This window comes from Perca flavescens, chromosome 4, assembly GCF_004354835.1.
Source record: "Perca flavescens isolate YP-PL-M2 chromosome 4, PFLA_1.0, whole genome shotgun sequence".
Classification (NCBI taxonomy): domain Eukaryota; kingdom Metazoa; phylum Chordata; class Actinopteri; order Perciformes; family Percidae; genus Perca; species Perca flavescens.
In genome coordinates, this window is record NC_041334.1 from 17955734 (window position 1) to 17969950 (window position 14217).

General features: G+C 38.7%; 1 protein-coding gene across 2 annotated transcripts in view; it reads right to left on the reverse strand.

Moving 5' to 3' along the window:
• The window catches only part of cdh22 (cadherin 22), a 96722-nt gene that overhangs the window by 44289 nt on the left and 38216 nt on the right, over positions 1–14217 (reverse strand). For both annotated transcript variants that reach the window (XM_028575564.1, XM_028575565.1), the window contains 4 exons: positions 13925–14092; positions 11776–11957; positions 9758–10014; positions 5559–5695 (listed from right to left, as the gene is read on the reverse strand). In XM_028575564.1, coding sequence (XP_028431365.1) covers positions 5559–5695; positions 9758–10014; positions 11776–11957; positions 13925–14092 — 744 coding nt within the window. The remainder of the gene's footprint in view (positions 1–5558; positions 5696–9757; positions 10015–11775; positions 11958–13924; positions 14093–14217) is intronic.

Sequence of the window (14217 nt, forward strand, 5' to 3'; positions counted from 1 at the left end):
ATTAATTCATTTTATCTGCATTTAAAGATATGTAATCCAAATTGACCCTTACATTTGTTTTACCTTACTGGCAACTTTAGCATATTTTTTATGGTGGACAAAGTATTACTTACAATTGTAAGACATGTTTTTCTAACATCATGTTATTTAAATGAGTAAATCAGCATGTCACCTTTAGCTAATAGCAATAATTTTGAAGGTTTTACACTGCGACACACTGGAAAGATGCACAATTTCACCAATCAAAGTTCAAACAATCAAATATGCAATGGTAATCAGTGCAGTAATGCGATTATGAATATGCTGCACTCCAGTGGTGAATGCATCAAGTCTCATCAAAAACACTCAGTGGAGTTTGAATCACGAATGCACAGATGAAAAAGCAACCAAACAAAAAGTTCACTTGATATTAATCCCAGTGAAGACTGGTACTTTTTAAAGGACATCAATACACAACAAACAACATTTACATAACCTTGATGGCTGTGTCTATGTAATCATTCCTCTTTACAATATTCAGAGACTAATACAATGCAAGTGAGCAACTCTGTGGCCTTGAATGCTAGACTTTTCCCACAAGCACTCTATATACTATGGATGACAACTAATCATCTTTTTTTTTTACTAATATAAATGTCAACCTACCAAATGTAGAAAAACAAAACACATCAAACAATCATATTCACAATGTTCTCCTCCTCTACAACAACACTGATAGTAAGAACATGTAAGTAATTCTATAACAAGACAAACTAGCAGTACACATCACCCAGACCACAGCCTCTGGTCCCTGATTACACATTATTATGTCTCCCTATCCTTGTTGACGGATGTGCTTTGAACTACAATAGCATCTCATTTATCCAAGCAGAGCACTTTAAACACTCTGTGGTGCATTCAAAAAACTTGCTTTACCAAATGTCATCTCATTTTGACTTCCAGTTTAATGAGAACCATGTATTTTACTCTTCAAATAGGATTTGATCCCCCCCCCCCTCCCCTTCCTCTTTAGATTAATTTCCTTTTGCATTTTATAACCGTGATTGAAAAGTGACACTTACCTCCCTTCACAATGTTGCAACAAGTCTGTGACTCATTTGGAGTCAAAACAGCATGCATTTGTTTGCCAGACAGCAGGTGAGAAAAGTTATGCTGTAGAAAATGTCTCTAATAGTGCAAGAGATAAAGACTTTCCAGCTACTTTGGTATATTTCCTCAGGGTGATGCTCTTTTTCCCCCCACCTACCTGTCTGGGCAAAAAAAGCAGCTTTGCAAGGTGATATCATACTTGCTATCAGTTCTAGAAAAATTATATGTCACTCTAACTTACCCTGATATGTTTTTATGGAGAACACTGTCAGGAAGTACGAGTACCCCGGCTAGCGACAGTGCAGTTAAAATAGTTCTGTCACATACAAGTCATATACAGAACAGAGGTTGTTTCCTCTTTAACATTGACAATTGTCTGCAGGAAGAGATGCTTGTGGATGCTACTTTTAAATGGGTGAATTTGAAGACAAGCTGTGTGTATATTTGTGTTTGATTGGTTGGGTGTCATCAACATGCATTCTACTCATACTTGAACGAAAAAAAAATCTTTACTTAGTGCACAGACACATGTGTGGTAATTGACATTTAGTGTATTTCTTGCAGTTTAGTAGCTGGGATTAATCCTCAGGCACAGACTCCTAGCATTGTCAGAAAGCTGTTGTCACTTGTCCAATAGGGATTTAGTAGCAATGCAATAGTTCAAAGGTCAGTAATGGACTGGGGAAATAATTAGGGGTTGCGCCACAAAACTCTAGTTTTAACAATGTCTTCAGACAGGTTGACCTTGTGGCTCTCCAGCCTTAATGAGCAGAGGGACCCAAGAAAAAAAGGACAAAATTATTATGGAGAAAATGAAGTCCTTTCTCAACATAATCTCTCTAGCTGCTTCACAAGTCCCATCCCCCCTCTATTTCCATCTCTCTTGTGGCCGTTTTTTTCCTTCTATGTCTCCTTTTTTTTACTTTCTGTCTCCTGTCTGTGTGTCTACACCTCTTAAGACTCTGTGAGCTAACTGGTGATAAAGAAACATTCTGGATGGGAATTCTGATGCCGTTGACCACTGACTCCATCTGTCTGGATGTTTCCTTGGAAGGCAATGTGAGAGGCTTTATCTATCAAGTGCAGGCATGTGTTTATGTCTGATATTGGGAGGGTAAGGGCCGCTTTAAATGTTCAATTAACATTAAAATGTGCTTATGACATAATGCCAAGCACAAAGAAGCAGAGCACAAAAGCGCCCAAATTGCTCAGGGAATTACAGCTTGGAAAAAAAAGACTCTGAAAGTCTAATTTTGTCTTAATGTTTGTGCTGGGTGAGACTGCTTACTGTTCAGTTTAGGCTGTATTGATTATTGGAATAATCACTGTCTAAGGCTGTATGAGAGAGGAACAAATATGAAGACATTTTAAAATCAGCTTTGTTTATGTGCATTGTTTCCTTCCTCCTTCTGTGTGTGATGGTGGATAGCAGTTAGACGCGGAATGCAATCTCCTCTGCTTTCACTGCAATCCCAAAATCACTTCATCTGTATGAGATTGAAAAAGTGGGGAATACCAGACCTCCTCCTTTCTCAAGTTTACTTCTAATGGTACAGTAATAACTTTCTAGCTCCCCCGAGTTATTACATTCTTCATTTTCTTTGCTATGACAAAAGGACCCAATGAGATGAAAAAATATAACCTCTTCCTTCATTTTTAGCAATGTTTGTCAGCTCTAAGACAAACGATAAAATGACTGTATTTTACACCTGGTACCAAAAAGATGATGCTGATGGCTACCACTGAGGACTATGATGTCCTTGATGGGTTGGCAGATTATACGAAAACCAGCTAATTGTGGGTTTCCAGCTGAAAAGCTGTTATGTATGAGGCTGAACAATATACAATGAGGATATTTGTGACCTAAAAGTAAAAGGCAGCCCAACCACCAGAATTCAGAACGAAGAACTGAAACCCAAAATTGATCTTAACTAAAAATAAGTTATTTATGTTCTGTAATGATGTAAAAGTTGTGTTTACATTAGTAATGTTTGTTAACAATATTTTCAATCATGAATGGTACAAAATATCATGTAAAACTAAATCTTACGCAAAGGAATTCCAGTAATAATAATAATAATAATAATAATAATAATAATAAAATAGTGGGAGCAATTTTTTTTTTCAATTTCACTCAGCCCATAGGCTGTGGTGGAACAAAAGAACTGGCGTGTTAAACTCAATAGTTTTTTAGAGTCTAAAGGGTGCTGACCAAAATATCATACTGGCAAATGAAGTCGTCAGCACTCATATATAAGTAAATAGCCTAATACTTTTCATAATGCACAGCAGCAGGGGAAATGGATGCGTTTTAGCCCTCATTCCTGCCTCTGTTGTGAACAGGGGGGTTTTCAGGAGTTTTTTTCAAGATGTCCATAGATGTAGCATCACAGATTCTCCGGGAGAGAGTTTCAGATGGTGGTGGATGCATTAAGTGCAGAATATTGTACATTTTATCTACTTAGAGTTACTGATGTTGGCATTTATATGAGTTATTACTGTAATCATTTTTCATCCCATGACACGTACTGTATCTTGTTCGCAGATGATGAAAAATTGTTGAAAACAAAATCTTACACCTGGAGAAAAAATAAGGAGTGCTGCACTGGGTCAATAAACTTGGTGTTTGGTGATGTTAAAGTAAAACAATCAGGTGCTCTTCAAGGATAGGGCAATGAGTCAAAATCTTACGCCTATTGAAGAACTGTTCCATCGTATTACTTTCTCATTCCCTGTTTTTCTCAAAGCTTAAAGCTACAACACTCTTCTGCTAAAAATGTGCCAAAAGCTTTGGCAGCTAATAATCACACCAGTTTGAGGATGTCTGTCACCCCTTATCACCCCTGGTGGGAGTCGACAAATGTTGGGAGAGCTAATTCAACTTGCACATTCGCCATCACTGGCAGGCACTGGCTGTACGCAAAGCTTCATCAGAGCAATTCTAACTTTCTTGTATTATGTAACTTTTGAGAACTGTTTAAAAAAAAACAACGTAAGTGTTCTTTTTATAGCAGTTTTAGTTGCCCCTCATTTAAGTTTTATTGTTTATTTTGTTTTTCCTCAGATATGAGGAGGAGGAGTACATGGCTGCTAGATCAACTGTAATTGCAAAAGATAATAAAGTTGAATTTTATTGTTTGTTCATTTTATTGCTTGTTATATTGGTGTTAGTCTCGCATTGCCAGACCTTCCTCTACAGCGCTGCGGAGGAGGGTCTGGCCTGTCCACACAGCATTCCGGGATAAGAGAAAAGCGTGCTCTGGTTTATTGGCATTTCTTTTTAAACCAATCACAATTGTCTCGGGCAGCGCTAAGCGCCGGACGGAGCCATGGTGCCTCGGGAAGGAACTTGTTTTGGTGGAACATGTGTACGTTCAAAAGTTCTTTTAGCAGTGCAAAAGAAAACTCAGATTGGACAGATAGTCTAGCTAGCTGTCTGGATTTACCCTGCAGAGATCTCAGGACCAGTTAACCATAGTCCTCATAAATCCACCGGAGTTTAAAATGCCAACACAAAGAAAGAGGAAGGTAACGGACATCCGGCAGCATCAGAGCAATCCCGGAAATTAAACGTCGTCAATATAGACTATATTGGTGTTAACTTGATGCTGTATTTCTTCAAGGTTTTTGTTTTGACAAGGAATATTTCAGTAAAATGCCGTATAATCCAAGTCTCATTTATCCAGTAATATGCTCGGTACTTCCCAAACACATGCATTTTCGGTTACCTTACTATTTAAAACACTTCCACATAAACAGTCTCACACTTGCACAGGTGTGTTACTCGCTATTTACTCGTCCAAGAAGAAGCGTGACCACCTATTACTTTAATGTATCAAGACTTTGCTCTGTTTTTGGATTCTTTGTTCACCGTGGTGGCACAAAAACAAAGTTTTGTTCACAAATTCAAAGCAACACTAAGTGAATAATTGATATACAAATGGTAATTGTGTGGGTAAAGTATTTGTTTAGAGCAATAATTTCAAAGATTTTAATTTTAATAAATGTTTATTTATCACTAAATGAGGTAACACAATGGTGTTTGACCCGCTGATGAAAAGGCCTTGCATTTACAGTATTTCATTCTAGGGAAAAATCACAAATGGTGCACAGTTAGTGACACGTTACCCAGCAGTGGTTGGTCCGCCAGAGAAGGTAGGCGGAGCTAACGAGACAGACTCGCTCTTTAACTCACTTGTGTGTAAAATGGCGTTGTGTTTGATTTTCAAGGACATAAGTTCCAAAAGCACACCTGCAATTATCACTCACTGCCATAGGTGCCACCAAAGAAAACAAGTTTTTTGAGATTGTAACTTTAAAATCTGCAAGTCAAGTTAATTATTTGTACCTGTTGAACTGGATTTTGCAGTTTCACCAACTTTCAGAAAGTTTGGCAAGGTGAAAAAGTCACTAGATAATGCACGAATTGTATGTGTGATAAGCGCAGTTTAAAATGGGAAGCAATGTACCTGCTTCTACAGCCCTCACAGTGATATTGTGCCAGCCAGCAGTCTCTCGGTCCAAAATCTTTCCCAGTGTGATGGCACCCGAATCAGGATCAATATGGAAGATCATCTCCTGGTCTGTGGTCCGATCGATGGAGAACCTGTAACAATAAACACAAAAAAACAAGATATAGATGTTGCGAAAGAGAAGCAGTACAGTAAGTGAGAGGAAGGAGAGAGAGACAATAATAACTGAGAAATGTCAGTGTTTCAGTAATTTAGTTAAGTTATTCGTTGTTGTTTTTTAAGAGCTTAACAAGAACTTGAGTTGACTTTGGGCTGCAATAAATAATAACAGCTCTTACAGAAGGAATCAGAATCTAAGTCATTTCAAGTAGGGTTGGGTACCTTTCGCATCTGAACCAATACCACTACCGATACCGGTACCTGGAATTCAGTTGCGGTACCCAACTGTACTTTTTTTCGGTACTTTCTCTCTGTAATTACAAAAAAATTATTTCAGTTGTAAAAATAATTCCAAACCTATTTACTTAGAACATTATGTTATTTATTTAGAATATTTTACACTGACAGAAATTAAACACAAACAAAAATAAAACCCCTCCCTCTCTCCTCCCAAACCCGTCCCTACAACCTATTAAATTGAATAATTATTTATAATTATTCTACGTTTATTCTTGTATTAGTATATTATTCTATTTTAGCCTGTTTTATTTTCATCATGACCGTTTTTAATTGCTCTTTAATGTTTCATGTAAAGCACTTTGAATTGCCTTGTTGCTGAAAGGTGCTGTAGAAGTAAAGTTGCCTTGCCTTACAACCTCAGCCTGTCAGTTATCCTCCAGGGCATAGAAACCACCGTTGTGACTGCTCGTGTCAGAGGAAGTGCAACGTCAACAGCACCGCAACCGCTTTCGGCTCGCCATTAATATCATATCGCAGCAAATGCTGTCTGCGTGAAGTTTTTAAAAACCGTAACTACACTTGAAACCACTTTATCGGCACTGTCGTGACTCACTGTGACTTCAACAAAACTGCAGAGACGACGTAGTTTGCTCCGTCTGCACCTCTGCGCTTGTGTGTGTGTGTCGGACCTCTGCTCTCTGTCAACATGCAGAGAGGACAGATAAGCTTGCGCTTACTCTCAGGTACCGAAATTTGGCACCGTTTGACTTTGCGTGAACCAATACTCGGTAGTACCGACGTGATTGATTCGGTCGGTACCGGTAAAAGTACCCCACTAATTTTAAGTAATATTTTAGAGGTATTTACTAGAGACTTGTCCTGTGACTCTAATAGCACTGTGTCCTTCCTGCAGTCAGCTATATACGGTAGTAACTCTTTCCTGCCTATTTAGAGTAAGAAAATAGTCATTAAATTTTCATTGTGCACTCAAGAAAAATCCACAAATACATCTTTCCTTCTTGGGGAACTTGGTGCTCTGTAAAGATTGGTGAGTCAACAAAAATCCGCTGAAAGGTTTCTTTGTTCTTAGTTCCTCTCCCCCACCACACACACAGCTGGCTGGCTTACTCATGCCCACATAAGCCATCATAAAGTACCATGGGCATTATAAACTCTTAAGGTCTCTCTAACAAACATGCTAGCCAGCATCCTGACTCACGTCAGATGTTCTAGATATTAAACATAATGCCAAAAGAACCATATGCTAAACTGATGTGGTATAGAGAACACATGGATTAAATTGGTTTGTGATCACACTATTTTAAAATAGCATTTTACATTTGTATTTCATTCATGTCAGCAAATGTCAATATATGTAACTGATTTCGATTATTTCTTTCACAGTTTATTCAGAACTAGCTTTGGATAAAATTCCCTTAAAGTAATCTATGTTTGAGATGCTGCCTGTTCACATGAAAATCAACTCTTGCAGCATGGTAATGAACCAATCAGTGTTAAAGATACTAAAATGAGGTTACTCACTTCCACACAGACAAACATACAGCCTACTTGCACTGTATGTGCATTATTGTATCAGTCAGTGTACAGCCCTGTTATATCTAAAATTAGCATCCATCCCATTTAGGGCAGTGATTCGATTTGGCTGCAATACATTTATAATACATAAAGATTTCTCTTTCCTTTACCAAAACTAGAATTGTGCAGCACCCTATCTTGTTTGATCCGTCTTGCACTCCAGTCCAGTTTTTAACAGACCCAAAAAAACATCAACAACTCTTAAATGGTTTTGGCCATCCTTGTCCCCCCACATGCCAACAATCACTATTATTCAAAAGTAAACAAAAACTAATCCTTAGGTTTCCAGTACATGGCAGTTTTTGTGGGAGGGGAGTGGGGGACCTCATCACCATGTTTTTAGTCTCTTAACAATCCTTTTTCACATAAACAGAATCAAAAAGCTTCCAAAACAATCCGCCTGCATCACAAAGATTCACTTGGCTGCTTTACAGATGGTTTCCCACATTTCCAACATAGGCAAATTAGTTTTGATGTCTTTAAACTAGATAATAAGTGTTGTATCTTGTTTGTTTTGTATCTAAGAGCAAATTTTGACAAGAGCATCTAAGTTGCCAGCTGCTAACCCTAACCTGGTTGAATCCTCATGTGTCAGACTTTCTTTGTTTTAGTAGCTACATGAGGTTCCATTTGCAGGAGCTTGTTTTTATAGTGGCAGAATTAACTATTCACTATTCACCAATAGAAAGTAGTCTTGCTGATCAGATCCACAGCACATGCATGCTTTGCACTAAAACCTCATCACTCAGCGTTACCTGCTGCTCAAAGAATGTGTGTTGCCTAATGCCAGAGGCCATTAGCTCACTAACTTTGCCCAGAAGGTGGCTCCTGGTCAACCTCTCTCCTGCCCTTTCACTCACTCATCCATTCACTTACTCAAACACATGCACACACCCACCCAGCCACCCACACACACACACACACACACACACACACACACACACACACACACACACACACACACACACACACACGTACATATATATGCTTGCACACGTATCGCACGCACACTTCCAGCTCCAGGCTGCCAAGATACTGGTGAACGACAGCGCTGCCATGTGTTGTACTTTATTACACCTGGAACTCTGGGCCTCATGCATTTTTAATCGAGGTAATTTGCACAGGCACTGCGTGTGTCGGTGTATACTCTGTCAGTGAGACTGTCTTAGCCCTTATCTACATTCCCCTCTCACACTGCAATTGCTCTTCGGAGGACATATAAACCACAGACCTTGGTACAGAAGATTACTATACGATATTGTTATTATCACACATAGTGATCTGAGAGAAAAAAAGAGACATACAGCACAGCTTAATCCATTGCACAAGTCCCACCATCCGCCGCTAGTGGCTTTTCACTCCATCTTCAAGAGGAATTGTTGAAAAAAATAAGAATTTGCTACCTATGAATCTATTTGCAGCTAGTGAGTTATAGTTCTTTAAAGTTCCATTTTTTATAGTACAAATTTTGTTCTAATAAAAATGTATCTACAGTCGTAAAGTAATATACAGTTCATGCAGGAGTGAACGCATGATAGTGGGCTTGAGGAATGGCTGCCCATGTGGCAGTGCTGCAGTGTCCCATCCAAGCCCCATAAAAATGAGGGACTCATTGTCATGCAAAAGGTTCCTCTGTAATGTTATTATTCCTATTTAGCAGTAATCTTTCCCACAGCAATAGTTTATTGCCAATGTTTTGGTTGATATATTTTATCAGGCTACCTACTGTTGCGAAAAGCAGCTGTGTGCCTACAGTATCTAAGTACTGTTTTAATCTTATTTCTATATTTTCATTCATTTTTGTATGCCACATTTTTAACACAGCCAAATCGTTTTCATTTATAGCTAATTTAATATTATTATCAAATCCAGCACATATTTCAATACAACCTCAGTGCTAGTGGGTCAGAAACAATTCTCTCCTTTAAAGCCCCAGTGCACTCTATCCATTATCTTTTAAGTAGTAGTGGTTTGCATTCCAATGTGAGCCAATGTGTTTGTCCTATGTTATCCATATGGAGAGTATACACCAAGCAGAGACCTAACTAAAACTCTATGCGACGGTGTACATGTAGCTGGTGAGTAAAAGCCATAATCTTTTCTGACACAACAAGCAGCTGAAGTGTGATTATACATTCTACTATTTTTAACAAAATAATGCAGTTTGTTTAGTAAAGTTGGCCTTAGAGCCCTAGCCATACCTGACAGGTTTATTCTTCACATCTGGATCCCTTGCAGTGATGATGCCAACCAGCGCTCCTACTTTGGCATCCTCCTGCACTTCCATGATAGTGCCCTCTAGTGGTTGAAAGATGGGTGGCTCATCTATGTCCGACACGCTGACCCGGACAATGGTCTGGTCTCGGAAAGAACCCAGGTCCACGAAGCGAGGGTCAACATGCTTATTTACCGCCTCCACCACGACATTGTGTGTGCGCTTGTTCTCGAAGTCCAGAGGCTGAAAGAACAACAAGATTCTGTTTAAGAACGGTTTCAATCCACAATAAGCCATTTAAAGTGACACTGTGCTCGATACTGACACTGATGGCCAGAAGCTATACCGCATGAATGAGCATAGACTGTTCCAAACTCAATTCCAACTATCAACGGCAGCACTTAGCCAATGCATCATTGTACATGTGTCCAGTGTTGTGCATGAGAACATGCTCATTCTTTTGCTCAACTGAACGTATCCGTTTGCAACTAATGAACATGATTTACATCACCGAGGATTTACGGCACCCGGCATGCTGGTGTTTCAGTCTAACAAGTGACCGTGTTTACCGGCGAATTTCAGGCGAATGCGTCCGTGGTTGCTTATAGTAACTTGCGTAAATGGTTGGCGTAGATAATAAACACAGATGAGTATGTATTTAAAATGTATCAAAGTAAAATTGAAGGCTTTCACGAGAACACGTATAGTACATGTTCTGTTCAGGTTTTCAACAGCCACCGTCACAACGAGCAACCACAACACATTGGGCTAAGAGTCAGCAGTTAACACGGTCATTTGTTAAGCTGAAACACCGGCATGGCTAGTGCAAATGGCAATTCAGACAACACAACAACCAGTACTGCTGAAGCCAGTTCATATGCATATTTGAAAGAGTTTTATCAACAAATCAGTTCAGATTACCTAATTCACTTAGTTTGGGAAGTGGGCAGTGACAATGATTGGGGGCTGAGGACGGATAGGTAGGAGGAGATTGCACTGAAAAAAGAATAGCTTGGAGTAGCTAATTAAAAAAACTGCACGCATCACTTCTTGTTTGAGTCTGTCTTGTCTGCAGTACCCGCTAACCACTAGGTCATCACCATTGAGAGCTAGAATGATTAAAACACATTGCCACATTGTTGACAATCCATTGAACCAAATCACTGCTGCTGGATGAATGTTGCATGTTCATTCTGCCATGACGCCCCATTCACAACAGCGATGTGTCACTTAGGAGAAACACTTTTGACATCTGTGTGTTTCAATGAAAATATACTACTAATACAGTAGCATTCTGCATTATGTTTCAAGGTGGAAAAAAAGAACATGGCACTGACCGTACCTGTTAAACCCCAGTGGGAAACCAATGATCATCAGTCAGTAAAGACCAATCATCTCTCTTTGTCCATCTCCTCCGCGTGCATTGAATTTTTCTGTCTGAACAGGGCCTAAGAGCTGTTCAGCTTATTGACTAGAAAGATTTAGCGGCTGGGAACACAAGAACCCTTAATAGGTTTTGTTGACTGCTAACCAGCAGAGGCCCAGTCACTTGTTGATTTCTAGCTAACAGAATCTCAATCATTTTTCATTTGATTCTGCCAGAGATGGAAGGGACCGCTGTGTGTTGCAAGGAAGCTTGAAATATTATTTTTTTTAAAAACTAGCATAACTGTTAACGATACCTACTCTAATTTTGAGTCAAGCTTTTCCATCACAAATAAGCCATCTCTTGATTCTCATTTATAATAAATTGTGTTAATAAATTTATAGCAAGGTGAAAAAATTGTTGTTAGTTAGCTCATTTAGCTCGTTGGTGTCATGCTGTGGAGGAAAGAGAATGAATCAAAATTGTGATTGCAATGAAAGGTGGGTATTTATCTTTAGTTTTTTAAAGTCAACATTTTTTGTATTAGTATGTTTTTTTGCCTCTTTATTAGTAAAAAATAATATTGGCTTAACAGACAACAATAACAGCAGTGCAGCAATTCTTCAAGTTAACTGTACCTTCTTGATGGAGACAACAGCTTCCTGTGTCTCTACATCAGTAGTGACCTTGAAAAGTTCGCCTTCCTCTTTGATCAGATAGCTCATGTCTGTGTTCTCGCCCATGTCTGCATCCGTGGCAATGACGCGTCCAACTGGTGTCCCCACAGCTGCCCCCTCTGACACAGAAAACTGGTACATCTCTGGTATGTGGAGTAGGTGGCCGGAGGTGGAAATCATATTGACGGATAAAACAAGGAGACGTAGGTTTAGCAAAGCAACAGAGGGATGAAGTGACAAAAAAACAGAGCAGGTGTACAAAAAACACCAGAGAAGAAGGATGAGAGACAAAAGTGATGGAGAAGAAGAGGAAAAACAACACGAGTGGAGGAAAGATGAGGAAAGATAGATGGATGGCTGTAGGTGAAAAAAGGAGGGTGGGAAGTGAGAATATCGGTAGGAGAGATGGATCGGGAGCAGAAACAGAAAAGTGGGAGGAAGAAGGGATGAGAGTGTAACAAAGATAAAGAAGCTAAAGAGAGGAAGAACAGGTAATGAAAAATGAAGTTTGGATGGGATTATAATGAAAGAACAGCAACAAGTAGACTTCAGACAGTCATTGTCAGTGTGATCATTGCATTCACGTAAAAGGAGTGTACAAAATAATCTCCTTTGTCCATACACAACAATTTCCTCCATATGCATACATCACAGTGTTGTGTTAGCACTACATTAACACTAGCACTACATATTTACCTTATTTAATTATTAGAACTAATTATAGATTATTAATTATTACAACATATCTAATTTACAATATATCCCTGTTAGAATATTATGCTAATACTATTATAATAATAACAGTATTATTATAAAGTAATAACAATAATAATAATAATAGCACATATATTAAGTGATGTGAATGTACATTATAAATTTTATTTTTGATGTTGTCAATCTTAAATCAGAAGGTCTACTTAAAATGACAGAACAGACTGAAGAAAATGTTTAAGATCTGCCAGAGTTCATTTTGAATATGATAAAAAGATAAAAGTAAGAAGATAAAACTATGTTTTTTTCCCAAGAGGGAAAATAATGTGAAAACATCAAAGTCCTTACATATACAGCATGCCATCTTCCTTTGCATCTTATTTATGAAGCTGCTTTCCAAACTCTATCTATTCCCCATACCATACAGTGGAGATACTATAATCCTGCAGGGTTTATCCCTCTGACTGGGTAAATATGATTTACTGAGATGAAAAAGGAATTCATACAGAAATAAGAAAAGGTGTGTGGAGACGTATCAAATACAATCAACTGGGCTGCCAGATGCTGTTCCCCCAGCTGTAACAAAAGTAATAGAGTATGGTTTAACTCAAAAAAAGAGTGAAAGGAAAGCAAGACAGGGAAGTACTATATTATAAAAAAAAAAAAAATATATATATATATATATATATATATATATATATATATATATATATATATATATGTGTAGCATTTAGCATATTTAGTAATCCGAAAGAACACCGCTTTTTATTGTGCTACATGTACTTCTGTTGGTGCAACATGTAAACAAATATAAACCAGACTTTAGCTGTTTGAAGAATAAGGTTTTCTTTTAACTGAATTAAGGTGCATGTTTTACATCTACCTGTGGTGCATATTACGTGCACTGAAAAGCCATTTAGCCCAAAAGCCCCCTCGCCATCATAAACCTATAACATTCCAATGCAGGACCAATCAAACGTATTGATTTAGTCCTCTCTTGAGCCTCGCTTAAAAAGAATGATCAAATGTGTGGTGGAACATATCAATTCTCTGCATTTGATAGACTACTTTGTTATGGGCTTCAGGTTTGATCGGCCCATGAATTTAAGTTGGTTGATTTTCTTAGAGTACATGCAGGCCATTCAGTATGGTCGCTGATGCTGCCATTGTTTATTGGTGTCAGCGGCCTGCATGTTGCAAACTATATTGTGTGTCTTTTATCATCTTCTCAGTGTTTCTATGTCTTGCATTTCACTTTCCTCATTACTTTCCTCCCCCTCTTAACTCTTACTTCTGTCTTCTCTTTTAAATTCTCTGATTTTTCCTCCCTCTCCTCATGTGTCTTGCCATCTCTTTCTCTGCCTAAAATCATGTTAAATCATGTGTGGGAGACACTCACTCTGTGGGAAGCGTGGTGGGTTGTCATTAACGTCTGTGATCACTATGGTCACCGTGGTGGAGCCGGAGAGACCGCCCATTTGTCCTGCCATGTCTGTTGCCTTGACAACCAACTCATACCGATCCTGTGTCTCACGGTCCAAATCTGCCACTGCGGTCATGATGATCCCTAATGATTGAGGGATGGAGGGGAGATTGAATGAGAGAGAGAGAGAGAGAGAGAGAGAGAGAGAGAGAGAGAGAGAGAGAGAGAGAGAGAGTGGGGAATAGTAAGTGACGCCAATGCAAAGGTTA